The sequence below is a fragment of the Adiantum capillus-veneris genome, chromosome 6, assembly GCF_014529385.1.
Source record: "Adiantum capillus-veneris isolate H3 chromosome 6, ASM1452938v2, whole genome shotgun sequence".
NCBI classification, from domain to species: Eukaryota; Viridiplantae; Streptophyta; class Polypodiopsida; order Polypodiales; family Pteridaceae; genus Adiantum; species Adiantum capillus-veneris.
The window spans coordinates 94,373,909-94,397,754 of NC_140936.1; the positions used below are offsets into that span (position 1 = coordinate 94,373,909).

General features: G+C 46.2%; 1 protein-coding gene across 1 annotated transcript in view; it reads right to left on the minus strand.

The window, feature by feature from the left end:
• The window catches only part of LOC147455911 (E3 ubiquitin-protein ligase DA2L-like), a 46,880-nt gene extending 23,713 nt beyond the window's left edge, over positions 1-23,167 (minus strand). The window contains exons 1-8 of the mRNA XM_086514537.1: positions 23,085-23,167; positions 22,645-23,004; positions 22,458-22,509; positions 22,315-22,360; positions 22,144-22,225; positions 21,968-22,067; positions 21,717-21,888; positions 21,567-21,633 (exon numbers count right to left, since the gene is read on the minus strand). Of these exons, the coding sequence (XP_086370663.1) occupies positions 21,567-21,633; positions 21,717-21,888; positions 21,968-22,067; positions 22,144-22,225; positions 22,315-22,360; positions 22,458-22,509; positions 22,645-22,836 (711 nt within the window). The 5' untranslated portion in view covers positions 22,837-23,004; positions 23,085-23,167. The remainder of the gene's footprint in view (positions 1-21,566; positions 21,634-21,716; positions 21,889-21,967; positions 22,068-22,143; positions 22,226-22,314; positions 22,361-22,457; positions 22,510-22,644; positions 23,005-23,084) is intronic.
• Positions 23,168-23,846: the final 679 nt, after the last annotated feature.

Genomic DNA, 23,846 nt, shown 5'->3' on the forward strand with positions numbered 1-23,846 from the left:
GTACAAGGACTGGAAATCATTTTTGATGGCACCCATCGAGGGATGTGATATCATCTTGGGTATGCCATGGCACTTTCACATGACACCTATTCCCGATTATGTGGAAAAGACCCTCACTTTTGATCATGGGGGTAAGAAAATAAAGATTCAAGCTGATGCAAGAGATTGGCAGTTCCCAATTGTAAGCCATATCTCCATTAAGAAAGAAATGAAGAAGTGTGTTTCTGCTTACTTGATTTTTGCAAAGGATAAAACTAGTAGGGACTCTCTCTCTAGTTTGGAAATTAAGCATCTTCAATTTATTGAAAAGTACAAGGATTGTTTCACGGAAACACTTCCTGATGAGCTCCCTCCGGTACGCCCGGAAGATCACCACATAGATCTCATACTGGGTAGCTCGCCTCCCAATCAACCCCCTTATCGTGTAAGTCTTGCTCAACAAGAGGAAATTTTGAAGCAAGTCAACGAGCTTCTAGAGAAAGGGCTAGTACGGCCCAGTGCTTCACCCTACTGCTCTCCAGTTCTACTGGTGGAGAAGAAAGATGGCACGTTTCGAATGTGCATAGACTATCGGTCTTTAAACAAGATCACAATCAAGAATCGTTTTCCGATCCCTCGGATTGATGATATACTTGATAAGTTGCAGGGTGCAAGTATCTTTAGTCGCATAGACTTAAAGAGAGGGTATCATCAGATACGGATCGCCCCTGAGGATGTCCATAAGACTGCTTTCCGCACAACCTTTGGACTATATGAATTTTTGGTAATGCCTTTCGGCTTGACCAATGCTCCTGCGACCGTCAATCGCATGATGGACCGCATTTTCAGCCCGTATCGAGCTTTTACGGGAGTATTCTTTGACGACATACTCATCTTCTCTAAGTCAGAAGAGGAACATCGGAAGCACTTGGACTTAGTGTTTCAAGAATTACGAAAGCATGAGTTGCATGTGAATGCAAAGAAAAGCGAGTTCTTTCTCTCTGAGATACACTATCTCGGCCATATAGTCTCTCACAATCAAGTGAGTATGGATCCCGCCAAGATCCGAGTGGTAGAAGATTGGCCTATTCCCACTACGGTACACGATGTACGTAGCTTCCTGGGATTATGTTCATACTATCGAAGGTTTGTCCGAGGATTTGCTCATGTAGCAGGACCACTTCATGATTTGACAAAGAAGAAGATTCCTTTCAGATGGGGATCGAGACAACAAGGAGCTTTTGATCGGCTCAAGTACTTGCTAAGCCATGGACCTATTTTGATAGTGCCTGACTTAAGGAAACCATTTGAGGTTCACTGCGATGCTTCAGGCGATTGCATCGGAGCAGTGTTAAACCAAGAAGGCCATGCAATGGCCTACGAAAGCAGACGGCTTAAGGATGCAGGGTTGCATGCATCAATCTACGAAACGGAACTCTCGGCTGTGAGTCACGCCTTATCCAATTGGAAGCACTATCTTCTAGGAGTGGATTTTGTGATCAAGACTGATCACCAAAGTTTGCGGTATTTTCTTACGCAAAGGAAACTATCTGAGAAGCAGATGAGGTGGGCAAACTTTTTGTCTATGTTTCACTTCCAGATCCTTCACACGGCTAGGAGTAGGAATGTAGTCGCAGACGCATTGTCTAGGCGGCCAAGGGTGAACGCTATCACTTCGGTGTATCACCAAGAATTAGAAGCACTACCGGATTTGTATCCGAATGATCCAGACTTCTCCACCATTTCGGGAAAGCTACATCGCGGAGAGAATGAGTTTCCCTATTCCATTCGGGACGGTTATCTCTACCACCATCAGGCCATATGTGTGGCGGAACCATTAAGAAAGAAGATAATGGATGAAGCCCACGCTTCGCCTTATGCGAGTCATCGGGGTATTCTCCCTACAACCTTAGCAATGGAAAGATATTTCTTTTGGCCTAGCCTTAAAGCAGACATTGATAAGTATGTCAGGGAATGCTTGGTTTGCCAAAAAGTGAAGTATGATCGGCATAAGACGCCTGGGTTGCTACAACCTTTGCCTGTGCCTAATGAACCTTGGGAAAGTATTGCCATGGACTTCATCATGGACCTCCCTAGAACTCAGACTGGAAATGACACGATCTGGACCATTGTGGACAAGTTTAGCAAGCAAGCACACTTTATACCAGTCAAGAAAACGATCAAAGCAGATCATATGGCTAGGGTCTTCCTGGCACAGATCTTTAAGCATCATGGAATGCCTAAGTCAATTGTGAGTGATCGAGATCCTCGCATGACAGGAAATTTTTGGCGTGCCTTGATGGATAATCTTGGTACAAAGCTGAATTTTTCATCTGCCTACCATCCTCAAACGGACGGGCAAAGTGAGATAGCCAATTCCACATTATTGGATATGTTAAAAGCTTATGTGTCAGACCGGCAATCTGACTGGGAGAAATATTTGCCTCTTGTCGAGTATGCGTATAGCAATATCATACACTCATCGACGGGGAAAGCACCTTTTGAGATTCTTTATGGTAAGCCTTTGCTTCCACCCATCCTTTTAACTAAGGATAAGATCTTTGCAGCAGATGAATTTGTCCGGGATTTGGACACCGCCTACGGGCAAGTTAGGAGAGCTATTCTACGCTCTCAGGAAAAGCATAAGAAAGTTGCAGACAAGCACAGAAGGAATCTAGACTTAACAGTCGGACAGTTAGTCTTACTCAAGTTTGAGAAGGCAAGACTTAAGAAACAAGCGTCTCATAAGGGGAAGGTGGTAAAACTTTCTACCCGTTATTATGGGCCGTTTAAGATCACTGAGCAAGTGAATGATGTCGCTTTCCGATTAGAGCTACCGCCTAATTGGAAGATCCATAATGCTTTCCATGTCAGTTTACTCCGGCCGTATGTGGGACCACCTCCCAGCCAACCTAGCGCTGAGGAACCTCCTGAGGTTGAGGAAACAGAAGAAATACTCCAACCGGAGCAGATAGTAAGTCATCAGGAGCGGTCTCTCAAATCCGGAAAGATAACACGGAAGTATTTGGTTAAGTTTAAGAACTATTCGAATCTAGATGCTCAGTGGATGACGCAGGAGGAATTAGCAGCTTATCCGGAGATACTGGAGATATATGTCCAAGCACTACAGTTGAGGTCAACTGTTTAGAAGCCAGAGGGATGTTGCTAATTGGACTATTTTCTTATTTTTAATGATTAATCTTTTTCTTTTAAGATATTTTATTATGTGCACTAAGAACTGTTAAAAGATTGTAGCTACAGGAACTGCGATCAGGAACGGACAACTCTGATGTGTCATTTGATGGGTGACGGTAAACATCGCGAAGGAGTTTCCGTAAGTTCGGCGGGTTACGAGTGCCCCTGATGCGTCACATGATGGGTGACGGGTGCATCAGTAAGGGGGCATCCCGTAGGCTAAGGAGGAAATCCGAACTGAGTAAGAAAATACGCGTAAGAACGCAAGCACAAGAATAAAGATGGGTTCAATGACGCTTTTTATGAAAAGCAGGAACAGACGCGGGAGGACAGATGTTTTCCCGCGAGGAGTCTGTATCTGCATTGCATCTATGTCGTGTCCTGCACCCGGGGATGCCTGGAATGTGACCGTGTAGCATTGTTTTCACTAACTGAGTGAGTTTTTAAAGTTTGAACAGGTTCACACTTTATTTTATAAAGTGACCGGTCACTGCATTGCATCTGTGTCGTGTCCTGCACCCGGGGACGCCTGGAATGTGTCCGTGTAGCATTGTTTTCACTAACTGAGTGAGTTTTTAAAGTTTGAACAGGTTCACACTTTATTTTATAAAGTGACCCGTCACTTTTAAGTGACCGGCCCCTTTATTAATAAAATAAAGCAAGCAGGGCTCTTATAAAGAAAACCAGCGCTAAAACCAAGGCAGGGGGCTGAATTGCGATCTCTCTCTCTCCTGTCTCTAGAAAACGCAATTTTCTCTCTACTCTCTCTAGAAAACGCGATTTTCTCTCTCCTCTCTCTAGGAGCGCCAAGCTCTGCTTTTGGACCCCTATTCCTGCCGGGTGTCAGACCCTATAAAAGGGTAGCCAGTGTTTCAGTTTGGGAGAGCCGGAAGCACCAGAAAAGCACCAGCGCTGGGATTCTGGAGTAAAGCCTGGCGACAGAATTTGCAAGTGTTCGCGTGAGACTGAGTACGGAAATTGATTCTCCGAGCAAGAAGCGACAGGTATAAGGTGTTGATACGCTTTGAGACTTGTTGCTTTATGTGGTTTGTTTTGTAGGAATCTCTCGTCTTACGGGAAGGCCCTTTACGGGAAGTACGGCTTCACGCCTAAGTCCCTTACGGGAAAGTACGGCTTCATGCCCAAGTCCCTTACGGGAAAGCACGGCTTCGCGCCTAAGTCCCTTACGGGAGGCAACGGGCTTGTGCCCAAGCCCTTTTACGGGAAAGCACGACCTTCGGGTCTAAGATTACAGAACGGAGGGGTTTCCTCGGGTTCTCGTGCTTGTATAAGAACTCTCCCTGAATAAAAGAATACTCTTTACGGGGGGGGGACCAGCCCATCTTCTGGTCCCCAATACTGTGTCAATCTTCTCCATTCTCTCATGTTTTCAAAGAATTATAATTTTCAGATTTTCTAAGTGCTCGTGTACGCTCCCGTTTTGTGACAAGTGATGACCTGCCAAGCCACTTTGGCTCGGGCTATCTGAGTGTCACGTCCTGACCAAAGGAAGTTCCTGATCAGCCTCTCTACCTGGCTGATACAAGAACTCGAGAAAATCCAGCAAGAAGTGATGTACCACATAGTCGCCAACAACACCTAGTTGGCCATTACTACTCTGCCAGCCAAAGGAAGTCGTGTTGAGCTCCAATGTAATAACTTTCTCCTAATAGATAGGAGAAGGGGAGCAATCTGCTGCTCGGGAGACAAGTCCAAACCAACCTGACAGCCCAAGTACCGAACTGCAGTCCCTAGGGGAATCCACCTAAAGCCCTCTCCTGGCATCCAATCGAGCACAGGAGCACTACCAACCGAGAAAGCCACTGTCTTTCTCCAGTTGATCAGTGCGCCCGATGCACAACAGAAGGTCTCCAGAGCCTGCTCACACCTATGAAGGTTGGCCTCCTGGCCATCTAAGTACAAGGTTGAGTCGTCGGCAAACTCAGCGTCCAGTAGCTCATCTCCCCGAATAGGGAGTGCTAAGCCCCGTAGACCAACCTGCTGCGACACCAAAAACCTGCTCATTGCCTCCGCATAGAATAGAAAGAGAAAGGGGGCAAGAGGACAGCCCTGTCTGACCGAACGTGTGAGCATGAAGCGATCACCTCTACCTCCTGCCAAAAGTACCTGACTATGAGCCTATCAGTACAAAGCTGACACCCCTTTGATCCAAGCATCTGAGAAGCCCATCGTGCGTAGAGTGCCCTCTAGAAAGTCCCAGTCAACTCTGTCGTATGCCTTCTCAAAATCGAGAAGAAGAATCACTAAGTCCTCACCACGGAGCCGTGCCAAGGCAGAAGCCTCCCAAAAAGTAAAGATGTTGTCAAGGATATTGCGTTCCTTGACAAAACCTGTCTAAGTCCCATGTATAAGGCTCTCTAGAAGTGGCTGAATCCTCAAACTCAGAGCCTTGGCAAGAATTTTGTAGACTGAGTTGAGGATGGTGATGGGGCGCCACTGTCGAATCTCATCCAAGGAACCACCCTCCTTGGGAATGAGGTAGATCAGGCCCTCACTCATGCTGTCAGGCATCACTCCTGTGTATAAAATGTACCGAAAAGCACTACAGAGATCTGGACCAAGCAGGTCCCAGTACTCCAAGAAAAAACTGGGAGTCGGCCCATTCTCACCTGGACAGCTACCACGTGGCACGGGGGAGGGCCCTAAGAGCCGTGTGCAGCTCCTCAAGTTGAAGTGGTAGCTCAAGCCTCTGACGCATCTCCTCAGTCACAAGACAAGGCATCTGTGCCCAAACCTGCTCCCTGCATGCATCCTAACGCTCTGACTGGGACTCTACAGACAGTAACTCACGATAGAAGTCAGTAGCAATTGCACGCATATCCTCGGGCTCAGAAGCAACTGACCCGTCGGGCCTCCTCAACTGACTGACCTTGGCATGCGAATGCCAAGGTCCCACTGCCTCAAAGAAAGCACCAGTCACTGTCGCCTCTCCTCTCTGCTAACAAGCTCCTGTCGAGCCTGCTGTAGCTGCTCCTCCAACCAAGGACTGTCTGGATGATGCTCCTGCATCCTCTGTAATGAAGCAATGCCCCGTCTGAGACGCTACTCCTCCTCTCTCGCTACAGCCCGGCGAGCCAGGGACTCCTGGAGAAAGAAACGGCTAATCTGAGCAAGGCCTGAGGCCACTCTGTCAGCAGGAGAATCCTGCCTGTCCAAGCTCTGTGTCCAAAGAGCCTCTACCCGCTCTCTGAGTGCTGAGTCCAACAAGACCCTCTCTGGGATGCGAAGCATCGTGCTCCCAGTCCTCTGTCTATCTGCCACTATGAGGATCACTGATGCATGGTCCGAGAAGGAAGTCCTTGCCAGAATGCCCACTGTCCCTCCCAAGTCACTGAAGTGGTCACTAGTGTAGAAGCGATCTATCCGCGATAGATTCGCTCCTCCCACTCTACGGTCCGAACGAGAGAAGGCAAGGCTGTCTGGGGGCCTCACAAAACCAGAGTGCTGCCAAACATCCAAGACCCTCAGAGTCATACAAAACCTCTCCCAAGCTGCCAACTCAACTCCATGCACAGTCGCATGGCTACCACCAATCCTGTCAGAAGGGTCCTCCAACATGTTGAAGTCCCCTCCTATGCACCAGTGTTCTGCCTGCGGCAGAGACTCAACTATCTGTGACCAAAACTCTGCTCAAGCACTCGCCACATTGGGCACCTAGATGTTCAAGAAGCCCACCAGGCAACCCTGAACCTGCATAGTAATCCACTCACTGAGCCCTGCCTAGCACAATAATCCCTCTGCCCACAATGGCCTGCTGCAAAGAGTCCGCAATAGTCATACATACCCCACCCTGGATGCCTCCAAGTCCAAAAGCAGCTGACCAAAAAGTATCATATCGTCCACGCAAGAGCTGACCACGTCTAATGCGGCTCTCACACAAATGGTGCTCCTGAAGCATAAGGAGATCAATCTCTCCTCCCAGAAGGCAGCGCTGAAGCTCCTGAGGCAGTCGACCCCGCTGACGCTGAAACTGGGGCCCACCTAGTCCCTGCACGTTCCATGAGACGATCCTCATAGGGAGCGAGAGAACAGATGCTGCCGCAGCAACTAGACGGGCTATCTTCGAGGCTGGCTTAGATAGGGAGTAATCCGCATCCGAGCGTCCTCTAGATAGACGTGACTGCAACGAGTGCCTGGCCTAAGCCCAAGCAGAGCGAGCCGTACGTAAAGCAACCTCCTCTGTCCAGGAGTCCTCATGAATGTATACATAGCATGGCAAGCACTGTGTATCGGCAAAGAAGTAAACCACAATGTGTCTACATCCTGCTAAATCTGGAGGTGTCACCGCAAACTTGGCCAATGGACACAAAGTCTGAAGCATGTCTGTAACTCCTAGTTCTCCCATGTGGTGAGAGAACTCTAGGACCTGTGTGTGCAACCATCCCAACACTGAGTCGAGAGTCCACTCTGTCTGGTCCCTGCCGCAAAGGGGAAAGGAGAAGCCAACTGCTCAGTCCAAGGCCTCTGTTCCCCTAGCTGCAAGGAACAAAACATGGACCCTGAAGCAAGTTGTCTCATGGTCTGTTGAGGGGTCGCCGAGAAAATGAGTGAAGTCGTAGTCGAAGAAGTCCCATCGGCGCCGGATGTCAATGCTCGTCAGACCACGAGGGATAGCTGCCAGGCGAGACGTTTGTACCTGTAGAGGGGACCGCAAGACAGGTTGTTCGTCTCGCCAAGCGACTCGTAGCAAAGGCACTGCCAAGAGATCTCCTAGCAGCTGGAGAAGGCCCTGCCCCCTGGGACGACTGTGGAACTAAAACAGGAGGAGGAGGAGGAGCGGTGGAGAAGAGGGGCGGGGGAGAGCGGCAGAGGTAGAGGGGTGGGGGGAAGAGGCGCGGTAGCAGGAGGAGAGGGGGAGGATAAGGAAGAGGGGGGAAACTCTTGGGGGGAAGAGGGGCTGTCGAGGGTGAAGCTGGGGGTGGGGACTGAAGCAGGGACCTCATCCTACTCAAGAGAACCAAACGGTTCCCCGTGGGAACCCACTGCTGCTGAGTAGGCGCCTGAGGACCACTCTGAGTTCCAGGCTGTCGTTGTGGTCATTGTCGTCGTCGACCACGGACCTGCTACCATCCCCCCTCCGCTGGAGTCCCAGGCTCAGAGGGTGGCTCTACATATGTACGTTGTGTCTCTGTCTGTGTCTGCTGGCCAGCCCTTGCAGGCTGGGGCTGAGACTGTGGTGTAGGTTGAGGCCTCCTCCGTGGACAGGCCTTCGCTAGATGGCCCATCTGTCGACAAATAAAGCACTAGTTCGGGAGGCCTGAATACTCCACGCTCTGTCTAAACCAACCCCCACTCACCCGAGGCAGAATAATAACCTTCGGGAGCGCGTAGGTCTCTGACCAAAACGCGAACTGAGGGAATGCCAGTCGCCTTCGCAGCTACTGAGGCTGCCGTGCGAGGTGTCTCTAGGACAGTCCCTGTCACCAGCTAGTGGCAATTCCATTTTTGTCTATTTTCTCTTTCTTTGGGGAATTTCGTTTGTTTTACCTTTTGGAAACACCCCTCTGGAAATCTAACTGCCCTGCATTGCATAGCAAGTGTGGAATTGTTCAGAGAGAGTCCAGGCCTGAGGGCTAAAGACCACTAAGGTTGGACAAGGACTATGGTTAGCCAAAGTGGGGTCATTGCCCAGCCAAAGCAGAATCCTTTGCTACATAGGCTACATTTCAGTTATGGGTGTGGCTGCAGTGTACATAGAGTGTCAAATGACCTGGAAGAATGTAATGGCAGAAACTCCTAAATTTTAGGGACTGCTATTTTTGGACGGCAAAATGTCTTCGCGTCATTACGTGCAGTTTGACATGGGGATCATTTTGTTACTCTGTGGCCAAGTCAACAGAGGCTGCAGGTGAGATATTTTTAGACCCGAGGGTCTAAAGCAGGAAAATGAACAAATGAGTGACACTTGGCACTCTGAGGCCAATTTACTACTTAAAGAGAAGGCAAAAACGTGATTTTCAGCTGTGACCTCGTTTTTTAGTGCTGTCACAGGTGGGAGAGCTTCAATGGAGTGCTTGCTTACCCTCTATGTACAGTGAGGTGCAGGATGTCATGACCTGCATACCTCTCACTGCTCTCTCTCTCTCCTATTCTTTATGGTTATGCCCTTCTAGTGGGCTCATCAGATTGACCATGTTCAGTCTTGTGGTTTGATGCTCTATTGCTGAGGCAAGAGCCTCCCTGAACAGGAACAGGAGTAGCTAACTGCTACTCCAAAGCAGGGAAACGAAAGGGTGATAACCTCTCAAGTAAACACACAAAAATCAGCACTGTTTTATTACTGATTTTGGGCTGTTTTGGGACTGTTTTGTGCTCGGAATCATGCCAAAATCAAGGGGTACTCCAAGGCATTGGGAACAGTGCAGGGACAGTTGACAGCTGAAATTAGGTCAAAAACAGGTCCTAACCAAAAAATACAGCGGTCTGAAATTTACTGGTTTGCAGCTGTATGGATGCTAGATGCATTGGGAATAGTGCCCAATTGTCAGAGAACACTTCTGAGAAGTGTCGGGGCTCAAAACAAGTGAAAAACCAGAAATTCCAGCGAGCTGTAATTGCTCTTTTTGAGTTGGAATCAGAGGGTTTATGCCAGTGGAAGTGAGTTCCAGCAAGGGAATTGGTTTCGCGCAAGTTTTGGGGCTGTTATGCTACGGAAATTTGGCCAAATCAAGTGGTATCTAGTTGGATATAGACAAAGGATTCCCAGGACTCTACTTTGTAAATTTACCCTCTCAAAGTATAAAGAAATACCGAAAGGGGCGCCAATTTTGGGGCCTACAGGTTGTCGACGTCTACTCGGGGCATTCTAGCTTCCGAGCCGTGTGTGTATTCAAGTGCTAATTCCCGTCGCAGGTTTCCTTTGCAAAGTGCTCTGTGTGTGTCTCTAAAGTAAAGAATTTCGGGTCAATTTTGGAGCCGTTGTGCTGCCAAAATTTAACCAAAACAAGTGTTGTATTGCTGGATACAGATTAGGATTCCCGAAACTCTGATTTTTGTAGATTTGGGGTTGTTTCGATGCCCTAAATCCTTCCAGATTCAAGGGGCAACTAGCCCAAGGTGCATGGAACAGTGCGGGGCTACAGGGAGCTGAAAACAGAGAAAAACCAGTCAATAACCAGAAATTACAAAGGTTGGTTATGCTCTCTTTTGGTCAATTAAAGGTGGAATCGGGACAAGGACAGTGGTCTCCTTAGGATTCCCTACTTGCAGATTGTTTTGGGCAGGGTTTTGCGCCGTAATGCTGCCCAAATTCCTCCAAACAGGATAGAAACTGCGGGATACAGGTTTAGTGCTTAAGTACTCTTTGTACTTCCTCTTAACTGTAAAAGAATAAAGAAATACCGAAAAGGACGTCTATTTAGGGGCCAATCTAGTGTCTGACTCTCATACAGATGCATTCTAGCATCTGTATCCCATTCCCCTCTCTTGTGACATTATAGCACAGGTAGAATAGACGACTAATAATGGGTGAAAGCTAAATCAAGGTTTGAAGTAAAGTGTACCGCTCTTTTTGAAGTTAACAGGCCGGTTACATGGTTCCATCGACGGGATTAAATCACTTTTTCCTCAAAAAGTGAGTCTTGGTCAGTTTGGGTTAAAGACACAGAGAGAGTTTGGGATGACCTTGAAAACACAGAGAGTTTGAAAGTAGATCGAGTGGATTTACAAGTGAGAAAGGCTACGAGAGTCTTTCTTTGGATACCGGTGAGAAAGGCTACGAGTCTTTCTTTGGATTTACAGGTGAGAAAGGCTACGAGAGTCTTTCTTTGGATACAGGTGAGAAAGGCTACGAGTCTTTCTTTGGATTTACAGGTGAGAAAGGCTACGAGAGTTTTTCTTTGGATACAGGTGAGAAAGGCTACGAGTCTTTCTATGGATACAGGATGGATGGCAACAAGGAAAAGGGTTCCTCTTCAGAGGATAGATAGCCTATTCCAACTGCACATGAAATTGGCGAGAGTTCAGGCCAAGCAGAGAAAGCTTTGCAGGTTGTTACTGCTTTGACCATGTTCAAGCAATTGATGGAGAATCTAAGATTTATGGAGTTCATACAATCTTCATCAATAGCACATCAAGTTCAAGGCAGTTTTGGCATGCCACGAACAATGTTTAGGGGTATGCAAGGCATGGTGCCCAACCCCATGTATGCAAACATTAGTTTGCACCCAGGATTTCAGGGCACACAAGGTCAGTTTGGGGTGTCACACGGCAACTTGGGTATGGCTGGTTTTTCAATCCCATCAGTGAATATGACACCTGCACATCAACATGTTATTGGCCAGGGAGTACAGATGGCTCCCACAGGTGTACCCATTATGCAAACTGTCTCTTTTGACAATTTGGAGTCAATGGATAAGCTAAAGCCATACAAAGAAGATGATCAGTGAGTCCATTGACACATTCAATGGCTTTGATGAGAGGACAAAGGTTTTCTCTTTCCTCGAACAGTTTGACAAAGCATTTGTTGGAAGGAGCATTTAAAGTCAAGAAAGCTGCCACTTTTCTGGAAAAAAAAAAATGCAAGTCAGTGGTGGAATACACTATTGTTACAAAGACAGACTCCTTCCACTTGGAATGATTTCATACAGGTGCCGAATTAGCTAAAGCCTAAAGGCTAATTCAAAACAGGTACAAGATGATTCAACAAGATTTCTTGCGAGAAATCTCGTGTAAATCAAAGGGAAAGTAGTCCTACTGATGCAAAAGATCAAAGGCTACGAATTGGTGCGATTGACACGCAAAACAGAGCCCAAAAGAAGAAAATACAGCTTGCTGTATTTTTCAACAGATTTAGGGTTTTGACCCTATTTGATGCCTTTTTGTCCCAAGAGCTTCGGGGAAGCTAGAGGACAGTAATAGAAGTGATCTGGACCATTTTAGGAGCTAAAAACAAAGAATTCAGCGTGCTGAATTTCCAGGACAGATTTGCAAAAGTGCTCTATTATGCGTGGATAATCACTTGGATATGTGGATTTTTGGTTGTGAAGGTTTCTACTACAGTTATGCTACCAAAATTGGGTCAAAAAGAGAATTCTCAGCCCAATAAAAGTGACAGCATAAGGGTAGATCATAGGTTAATCTCCAAAGATAAAGATGAAGAGCAGAGAAAGATTGTTTTCGATGCTCAGTATGCACATCAGTGATATTGCATAAAGGCTGAAATTGCCCGAGAGTTGGAAGATTCACAATGCGTTTCACGTGAGTCTTCTCAGACCCTATGTGGGTGATGTGCCAGAAGATATGCCAGCTGAAAATCAGCCGAAAGTCGAGGAACTTGACGAGATCTTGGTCCCGGAACAGATTTTGGCACATAAAGAAAGAAAAGAAAAGGCAAGGTTGCAAGGTGCTGTTTGGTAAAGTTCAAAAGCTATTCACCTCTGGATGTCAAGTAGATGGAAAAAAGTGAACTTGCAGAGTCACTAAAAGTATGGGAACTTAAAACCTTGGTTTGCAACCTACCTTGACCCCTTGAGATTCAGAGCTACATGGATTGTCAGTGTGACAATGGCTTCTGAAAGAAATGATCTACATGTTACTTACAGTGAGCTCAAATGGTGCATGTTACATGAATGTTAAGAGCTGTACAGATTGTCAGTTTGGCAATTGCTCTTATGGAATGTCCAAAAGTTTGTTTAGTGCTATAGAAGCGAGTATTTCTTGTCAGTTTGTCAAGGGTACAGCAATTATTTCTATTAAAGAGTACATGTGTAACTGCATTCTTAAACGGTCGGTTTGGGTATGCTCGAAAGGTTACTGGATCCAACGTGTACTAAAAGACAGTGGCAAAATGTGACGCTTCCATTTTGTCATTGGAAAGTTATGGACTCAAAGCAATGGCAGAGTGTGACGCTTCCACTATGTCATAGGGACAGGGTTCACACGCAGGCAATACATGTGTCAACGAGGTGTTGACTGTGAGCATGTATATGTCGTACATGTGTCGACACGGTGTCCGGACACCCGAGTGCCGACTGTAAGCATGTACGACATAGGTGCAAACGAGGACGTTTGAGATTTCAAGAGCGGGGCATGTCACCAGCCAATGGCAATTCCATTTTTGTCTATTTTCTCTTTCTTTGGGAAATTTCGTTTGTTTTACCTTTTGGAAACACCCCTCTGGAAATCTAACTGCCCTGCATTGCATAGCAAGTGTGGAATTATTCAGAGAGAGTCCAGGCCTGAGGACTAAAGACAACTAAGGTTGGACGAGGACTATGGTTAGCCAAAGTGGGGTCATTGCCCAGCCAAAGCAGAATCCTTTGCTACATAAGCTACATTTCAGTTATGGGTGTGGCTGCAGTGTACATAGAGTGTCAGATGACCTGGAAGAATGTAATGGCAGAAACTCCTAAATTTTAGGGACTGCTATTTTTGGACGGCAAAATGTCTTCGCGTCATTACGTGCAGTTTGACATGGGGATCATTTTGTTACTCTGTGGCCAAGTCAACAGAGGCTGCAGGTGAGATATTTTTAGACCCGAGGGTCTAAAGCGGGAAAATGAACAAATGAGTGACACTTGGCACTCTGAGGCCAGTTTACTACTTAAAGAGAAGGCAAAAACGTGATTTTCAGTTGTGAGCTCGTTTTTTAGTGCTGTCACAGGTGGGAGAGCTTCAATGGAGTGCTTGCTTACCCTCTATGTACAGTGAGGTGCAGGATGTCATGACCTGCACACCTCTCACTGCTCTCTCTCTCTCCTATTCTTTATGGTTATGCCCCTCTAGTGGGCTCATCAGATTGACCATGTTCAGTCTTGTGGTTTGATGCTCTATTGCTGAGGCAAGAGCCTCCCTGAACAAGAACAGGAGTAGCTAACTGCTACTCCAAAGCAGGGAAACGAGAGGGTGATAACCTCTCAAGTAAACACACAAAAATCAGCACTGTTTTATTGCTCATTTTGGGCTGTGTTGGGACTGTTTTGTGCTCGGAATCATGCCAAAATCAAGGGGCACTCCAAGGCATTGGGAACAGTGCAGGGACAGTTGACAGCTGAAAGTAGGTCAAAAACAGGTCCTAACCAAAAAATACAGCGGTCTGAAATTTACTGTTTTGCAGCCGTATGGATGCTAGATGCATTGGGAATAGTGCCCAATTGTCAGAGAACACTTCTGAGAAGTGTTGGGGCTCAAAACAAGTGAAAAACCAGAAATTCTGGTGAGCTGTAATTGCTCTTTTTGAGTTGGAATCAGAGGGTTTATGCCAGTGGAAGTGAGTTCCAGCAGGGGAATTGGTTTCGCACAAGTTTTGGGGCTGTTATGCTGCCTAAATTTGGCCAAATCAAGTGGTATCTAGTTGGATATAGACAAAGGATTCCCAGGACTCTACTTTGTAAATTTACCCTCTCAAAGTATAAAGAAATACTGAAAGGGACGCCAATTTTGGGGCCTACAGGTTGTCGGCGTCTACTCGGGGCATTCTAGCTTCCGAGCCGTGTGTGTATTCAAGTGTTAATTCCCGTCGCAGGTTTCCTTTGCAAAGTTCTCTGTGTGTGTCTCTAAAGTAAAGAATTTCGGGTCAATTTTGGAGCCGTTGTGCTGCCAAAATTTAGCCAAAACAAGTGTTGTATTGCTGGATACAGATTAGGATTCCCGAAACTCTTATTTTTGTAGATTTGGGGCTGTTTCGATGCCCTAAATCCTTCCAGATTCAAGGGGCAACTAGCCCAAGGTGCAGGGAACAGTGCAAGGGCTACAGGGAGCTGAAAACAGAGAAAAACCAGTCAATAACCAGAAATTACAGAGGCTGGTTATGCTCTCTTTTGGTCAATTAAAGGTGGAATCGGGACAAGGACAGTAGTCTCCTTAGGATTCCCTACTTGCAGATTGTTTTGGGCACGGTTCTGCGCTGTAATGTTGCCCAAATTCCTCCAAACAAGATAGAAACTGCGGGATACAGGTTAAGAACTGCGGGATACGGGTTTAGTGCTATAAGCACTCTTTGTACTTCCTCTTAACTGTAAAAGAATAAAGAAATACCGAAAGGGGCGCCTATTTAGGGGCCAATCTAGTGTCTGACTCGCATACAAATGCATTCTAGCATCTGTATCCCATTCCCTTCTCTTGTGACATTATAGCACAAATAGAATAGACGACTAATAATGGGTGAGCTAAATCAAGGTTTGAAGTAAAGTCTACCACCCTTTTTGAAGTTAACAAGCCGGTTACAGTCCCAATGGCTAAGCCGATCCTAGACAAAAGTGGTAAGTACTCCCTCCGCAAACCCGGAAAGCAGACGGAGATGGGGATGTCTGCCTCCTCTACTAGAACATCCGAAGCAGGGTCAAAACATGTCTCCACTATCGAAAGTGGGCTCGTGCTGCTCGGATGGTCAATAGACTCATGGCGATGACCTTGGACGCCATCTCGGAGGTCTCAAACTCGATCTGGTAGTAACCTCGTCCGAGTAGCTGTACGTCCAAGATCTTGCCCACCTCTGCAAGAAGGCGGGCCTGGAGAAGGTCATGCAGCTCTCCTCTGCTAGGTCGGGTGCCGAGAATCTTGCAGATGACAGAAGTTGCCTGCAAGTGCTCTACCTCTGCGGCTAGGCTCGCTTGCTCTGTCGGCAAAAGAGCAAGTCAAATGGTGGGCTCAGAGGGGTCGGGCGAGGGGGCTTCGGATGAGTCCCTCTGTGGCGGAGCTGGAGCCTCCATCTGTGTCTACTGCTCTGGCGAAGAAGCGGACGGTGAAGAGACTCTGCAACCGAGCGCACGAACCTTCGAGAAAGAAGAAGAGGAGGAGGAGGATCGGATAAGGCTGGCAGTGTGCGGGATTTCAAGAGGCAGCGGGTGGGGGAGGGAATGGCAACGCGAGAGGGGGGCAGCGGACGGGCTGGGGGGCAGCGCGAGATGAGGGCAGCACGCGGGTAGCGCAGCAAGGGACGGGCAGGCGGGGCTGTCGCGCGCAAGGGCAGGCGGGAGCGGGGGGCAACGCGGGGGGGGGGGGGGGGGGGGGGGGGGGGGGGGGGGGGGGGGGGGGGGGTGCAGCAATAGCGAGCAGCGGGTTTCTTTAGCAAGTGTTATTATACATGCTTCACCTTATGCGGATCACCGAGGTATTCCCCCTACGACTTTAGCATTGAAAAGATATTTCTTTTGGCCAAGCCTTAAAACAGAAATCGATCAGTATGTTACAGAATGTTTGGTTTGCCAAAAAGTCAAGTATGGTCAGCATAAGACGCTTGGGTTACTCCAACCGTTGCCTGTGCCTGATCAACCTTGGGAAAGTATTGCCATGGATTTTATTATGGGTCTCCCAAAGACTCAGATTGGAAATAATGAGATCTAGACCATTGTGGACAGATTTAGCAAGCAAGCTCACTTTATTCCAATTAAGAAAACGATCAAAGATTATATGGCTAGGATTTTTTTAGCACAGATTTTCAAACATCATGGGATGCTCAAGTCTATTGTGAGTGATCGAGATCCTCGCATGACAAGAAATTTTTGTCATGCTTTGTTTGACAACCTTGGCACGAAATTAAACTTTTCTTCTGCATACCATCCCCAAACGGATGGGTGGAGTGAGATCGCCAATTCCACAATGTCGGATATGTCGAAGTCCTTTGTGTTGGACAGACAGTCTGCTGACTGGGCGAAGTATTTGCCCCTTGTCGAGTTCACGTGTAACAATAGCGTACATTCGTCTACGGGGAAGGCACCTTCTGAGATTCTTTATGGCAAGCCTTTGCTTCCACTAATCCTTTTAAAAAAGGATAAGATATTTGCAGCGGATGAGTTTGCCCAGGATATGGACACGGCCCATGGGCAAGTTAAGAGAGCAATTTTACGCTCTCAAGAAAAGCATAAGAAAGTTGCGGACAAGCACATGAGGAATTTGGACTTAGCAGTCAAACAATTGGTCTTATACAAGTTTGAGAAGGCAAGACTAAAGAAACAAGCGACTTATAAAGGGAAACTCTCCAATCGTTATTATGGGACATTTAAGATAATTGACCAAGTGACCGATGTGACATTCCAAATTCCAATTAGAGCTACCGCCTGCTTGAGGATTCACCGGTCCGATTCAAGAGGCTTTGGTACCATGTCAAAGTGTAGCGGAAAGGGGTGAATCGGGTGATGAACTTGTCCACAACCGCGAGGAAACCTCCTCTTTGTACCGGGCAGCAAATAGATCTCGGATCTATCGCGATGGATCTTCTCGTCGTCAAGCTCCTAGCATGTACCGCCCACCGAACAGACACGAGAACTCACCGCACGCAATGCCACACCGAGAGGGTGTGCACACGGCAAGGGGGAGGGAGCACTAGCAAGAGAGAGAGAGAGAGAGACATCGCTAGAGAAAACGTTGGAGAGAGAGATTGATAGTGGTTAGAAAACGCTAGATAGAGGATGGCACCGCGCACACAAAACGCTAGCAAGGAGAAAATGCTAGAGAGAGAAAGTATGCTCAAAGGCTGAAGCTCTCCAATGACCACAACATAGGCCAAAAGGACAAGGGGAGGGTTGCTTATATAGGCAAATCCCACATTTGCCCTACCTATTGCAAAACCCCACAATCCTAAGAAATGGCTAAAATGCTAATAAATATGTAAGCTAATTGAAAGTGAACTGACGTACATATTTAGTAGCAAAGCTGCAGAGCATTCCAGACTCCGACCCCAAGAAACCCTAGGAACGGGGGTTCCACCTCATATTAGCCTACTCGGGACCTCATGTTAGCCTACTGGGTGAGCAACACCGTGGAGTGCATTGCCGAGAAGAAGTACACCTACCTCAGATACAGCCAGGCACAACCACAAAACAGCCCTCACTCCCTAATCTGCTTTTGGGAGATACTGGAGCTACCACCGAACAAGAAACTGAACTATAACAGTAGGCCCCAAAAACTAGCGACCTTTTCGGTATTTCTTTATTCACTTGAAAACAAACGGTCCGGGCACAACCACACAACAGCCCTCACTCCCTAATCTGGTCCTGGGAGATACTGGGTATCTTTGTGGATTCGTCCAATCGGTCCCAGATTCTCCAAGGGATAGTGTTGGGGAGTGAGGGTTGTTTTGTGGTTTTGCCCGGCCAGTGTGAGGTAGGTTTCTCATGTCAAGTTGTGTTTAGCCATGTTTAGCTCGAATTTTGGCTTTGTTCCATGGCCAGATAGGCTCTCGGAGGCCAAGGATATTTTATCCGAGTTCCTCCTATGTTTCCCCTTGGCATCTGGTGCCCTCTTCTATTTTTCCTCCCTTTTCCAAGATCGTGGAGGTATTGGGCTGGGTCGGGCGGCTGAGGTCTTGCCTATATATGCAGAGGCAAGGATCACCTCCAGTGTGTGTGTACAGCAAGGCCTAGTAGGGGGCGCCCTCCCTTGGGTGCCCCAGAGGGGCTTAGTAGAGGCAGAGCAGCCAGCGTTTTGCTACAGATCAACCAGTGTTTTTGTCTTGAGATCAGCCCAGTGTTTTTTGCTTAGTTGATCAATCCCAGTGTTTTCCATGGGCAGCAGGTGATGTAGTGGCAGGTTTCCTCATCCGAGATCTGAATCCACATCTACATCTAGCCAGAAGGAGATGCACCAGATCTATGCTTTCAGAGCATGTTGGAGGTGATACCCATGTGGAGACCGTGTCAGTGGTCATGTGCAGGAGCAGTTGGCAATGTCAGTAGTAGTCGCTGTTGTGTGTACCTCGGGTCTTATCCAGTTAGCATGTCAATTCTATGCCGGACCACCCTTGATCACTTGTATGAGCAGCTTGTCATCAGCATGGAGAGCCTTTCCCAGATCCAGATGTCCCGTCTCTCTCTACCTCAGTGATCTCTCTTCTCCACAGGTGTGCCTTGTCATGTGTTGGCATTGCAGGTGTTCTAGATCGGAGTCGCGGTGTCCATCGGATCACGAGCCAATTCTTGTCTTCATTGCATCTTCCGCTTCCACCTTTGACAGATCCACCCCCCCCCCCCCCCCCACACACTAGCTACCAGAAATGCTACCAAAGGGCCCCAACCTTGGGCACCTTGCAAGCTGAGAACATGCCCTAGAGATGCCCCATGGTGCCTATATATAGGCCCACATCAATGATGCCCGACCCAGCTGCCCAGCCCCACGACTCAAGTAAAATAGGGATGAACCGTAAATAAATGAGGAGAGAGGGCCTCCAGGTAAAATGGCATCCACAGAAGGTGGGAGAAAAATAGTCGTGGGCCTATAGCTAGAAAGAGCCAAAACCCAAGGCTAAACATGGCTAGACACAACCCGACACGAGAAACCTACCTCACACTGGCCAGGCAAAGCCACAAAACAGCCCTCACTCCCTAATACCTGTCCCGCGGAGAAACTAGGACCGACTGGACGAATCCACAGAGATGCCTAAACTTTTGAGCCTTTCTTAATAAGTGGGCTTCCAACTTATTAAGTGGGCAGCCATCCACTTATTAAGAAGGTGTAAACCTATTTAGAACTTAGTAAAACTTGTGAGCTGAAAACAATGCTTACATAGACACTTTCCAGGCGTCCCTGGATGCAACCTCATGCACAGACGCATTGTAGACATAGACTTCCTCATTGAAAAAGCATTTGCTTTCCCGAAAAGCACTCAGAAACACCCTGCTTTTGTTCAAACCTTCTTAGAAGCCATCTTTATTCACGTGCTTGCATCTTTACGCATAATTCTTACTCAATTCAGATTTCCTCCTCAGACCGATGGAGTATTCCCTATCTGATGCTCCCATCACCCGTTCTGTGACGCATCACAAATACCCGTTGCTGTGTCTCTCCCACCAAACTTACGGAACAACTCCTTTGCGATGCTTAATGTCACCCATCACATGACACACCAAAGATGTCCGTTCCTTATGGTTATCAGTTCTTGTAGATCTATAGTTTCTAACTTACAAGTTCTCAAGTGCACAAAAGTCCTAATTTTATAAAATGGACTCTGAAAACAAGTCAATTTAGCAGCAGTTATACATCTGCACAGCAGCTCCCCGATAGTTGTAACTCTGTGGATTATTAATATAAAAAGAAGTACCAAAGGGGGTGCTTGACTTAGCAACCAGTGCATCTCTGTAGAGAACTACGCTCTACCATGTCTCGATTCCAATTGTTTTAAAGTTGAAGTGTTAACAGTTTTCAAGTTCGAACATATGTGCAATTGGTTCACTGCCTCATCAATGGCTTGCCGGTTACGGCCAAACGCACCACCCCCCTGAAAATGTGAAACCTAGTACGATCTTTTATTCGAAAAGGTTCTGCACAGTTGATACTTATCTGATAAATCAGTCTAATCATGTAGATCTTGCAAACAATCTTACAAGAGTACAAACCTGATCCCCTAGGCCTTCCTAGAGTAATATTTTCTCTAAAGTAGTACTAGCATGATGCACACATACAACAAAGAGCCCATGGTTGAAAGTGCAGGCACAGCTGTTAATATGGCAAATATAGTAGTGTGTTATTTTCACCATCTTAAACCAAAGCAAGAGCTGGTTACACATGGCAAGCCCCTAGCATTGGAATAAATCATGAAAACTTGGTAACCCCTCTTATGTCCAAGCAAAATGTTCCTTTGACAAACTACCACGTGAGGGGACTATATCCAGGGTAGCACTCTCCATAACAGCCAAAAGTATATTATTAATGTTCAGGTGAAATGTACAGAGCTTCAAGTATAGCTACTTTTGAGAAGTCGCCAAGCCACAGCCTTCCACAACTATGTGACTAACATGTGTAACTGTTCAAGCTGCTTACATACAAAGTCTCAGCTGCACACACCAATAAGGCAATTTCTGCTTTCTTTTCTGCCTCGGTTACGCAATCTCCAAATCCTTCCCTTTCTGTGTGCGATTCCAACACCATAGAGCCTTCCTCCCTCTTTGCCCATATGTGCATTGATCTTTCACTAAGTTCTTTCCTTAAAAGTCGGTATAAAATCCTACTTGTAGTGAACTTTGAGAGTGAAAAAACCATACTTTTTCCTTACTTCTCCATCCTTGCAAGTGCCTTGTAAAAAAACTCTCCATGTATTATCAAAGTAGAACATTTCCCAAATTAGCAAAGTGTCATATTTGTGCCTAAAAGAATCTAGGAAAAGCCAAGATTCACTGATAAAGGAAACTATAAGTTTAAGGACTAAAGAAACCTGCAAGTTTATGGACTCATGGTAGTCACCCATAAGATGATATAACCATCAACCTTATGGTATTCCCTGCCAGGATTAATCTACAACAGATCATCAAGGAGCGGTTTGTCCATACTGTCTTATCTATCACTGTCTGCAGTTAAAATTAATGCTTACAGAATAAGTCCAACGCCTAATGACCAACTGTGGTTTGGTATTCAAATTCATGATATACTTTAAAGCTTCAATTAATGTTTTTCCAAGGCACGACTTCGTCTATGCCACAGGTTCCGAAAAGACGACCTACCTGAATTGATAACCAGATAGCCTTCATAAGCATCACTTCCTCCATATCCAAACCAATCTCATCATCTCTGTTGTGATACAAACGCAACAAATGCTGAATATATGATAACATCAAGTTATAACGTACTACAAGTAGAGGACAAATGTATACCCGCTGGAATGACAAAAAGATACTTCTGGGAAACATTCCTCTTCAAAACCATGCTGCCCAAAAAGCTGAATTTCATCATGCTCAAAAGGCTCCTGAAGTTGATTGAGGTGCTGAATATCATAGTTATCAGCATGTACCGCATGCTCTCTCATTGAGACTAGATCCTCTTCCTCTGTAACGCTTTTTGAAAGCTTATGAAACAAGAATGGTCCAAAGTTGCATCAAGTAAGACAAAACAGATCAAACCATACCTGCCGGTCTATCCTCCCCACGTCTCAGCAAGCGATCCTCTTCATCATGAACCTCCTTCTGATGGATTCTTATTTTTGCCTCTATCACCTTTTGCTCCTCCTACAATAAACCACGTGTGTCAGAGCCATCATAAACATGGAAACATTCCAATTCTTAAACGACTATGTTAGCTCACAGCTTGCTCAAAATATTTCTCCTCCGCCGTCTTTGCACCACGATATTCCACTATATAGTTTGGCGCCTTGCAAAATGGGCAGCTAAAAAACATTGAGAAAAGCTAGATGCTCACGTGTCTTACAATCTACAGCACTTTAAATGCAAGAACACCCCATGCAAAGAAGGATACTTTGTGAATGGAGCATAGCCTGAAGACTTTATTTGCAGATAACATTCTGCAAAAATTCAAATATGAAAAACAAAAACCAATTGAACATACGATCTGAGACAGTTGATGCTTTAAGCTGAAATCGTCAGTATGAAAAATCAAACCTGTGCACACAGATTTTGAGCAGCATCTTGACCGATTCAAGCTTGGAAAAAACTGCCCAAAAAAGTCACACCAATGCTATCTGTTTAGGAGTACCAAAGCAGCACTCGAAATGGGGCAATTTGAAGGCCATTAAATTAAAAAAAAGCTGGAAAAAGAAACCCATTTCTTCGTTTCAAGAAATAATACCAGAAAGCAAATTGGGCACTCATCGAGCTCAGGAGCATACTCCTCTACACCAGGATAACAAGGTGCAAGCTGTCCATTGAGAATGAGACGTCGCAATTTCTTGGAGTCCCCATCTTTGTATTCAAATGATCCTTGTGGGCGAGTATATCTCTCTTCAATGAATTCTCTCTGTGTAGTGATCTTGTTGCCCATAGAGCCTTATGTGAGCGGAATAATAAACGTGATTCTCTCTTGCGCAGATAATGGTAACGATGATGACGGCCCAACTACTGATAATTTTCCGCACTCACATTCTGCATGATCGCTTTACAAGAATGTTTGCAGGTTACCCTTTGCCATGGCCATATCCATACATGCAAGCTGTACAGGAAAGTATATACAAGAAGGGTCAAAGGTTGTCCTTCTGAAACAACAGCTCATTTTACGCTCAAATCCCATACATCTCGGGTGTGAGAAAGTCTTCTTAACCTCCATTTCTTTTCTTCTGCAAGGGTTAATGTGGGGGGCGTAACTATGCGCTTTAAGTATAGAAGTATTGTAAGTTAGAGATAGTATGTTTACATATGGTAGCAGAGAAATAGAAAAATTAATGGCAAAATTTACCTCATAATCGAGTAGGGAAATGACACAAACTATAAACCATGTTGTGCATGCCATACAAAAGTGCGATATAAAAGTATGGTGGAGAGTCAGCACTGTGGTCTCCCAAAAAATGAATAAGGAACGAAAGTTGTGTCCTGTCTTGTAGTCTTTATGCGTTGTCTAAGCAAACACATAGGTATGAGGAATTGGATATTGCTACAGATGGAGACGAGTGAGCCCGCAAATCTACACAAATTAGCATGCTACAGACAATAAAAGTTACAGATCTACATACTTGGTGATGCATATATACTCATGATCCACGAAACTGATAGGGGGAGATAGAGAGTGGGAGAAAACATGAGAGCACGTGCAGGTGCACCTCCTAAAGCAAAGTGTTGCACAGGCATGAAGAGAGGGGAGGGGTGAGAGCAAAGAAGAATGACACAGACACTGAATGCAGTCTCCCCCCGTGCAAGAGTGAGCATTTTCTTTTTGCACGTATTTATTTATATATTTTTTAAATTCTCAAAATAAATACAAACTTTTCTTTTGGACATAATAATGAGTATAGCTCATGAAAAGCACTTAAATAATGAAGTCCATAAATGTGCTATCCT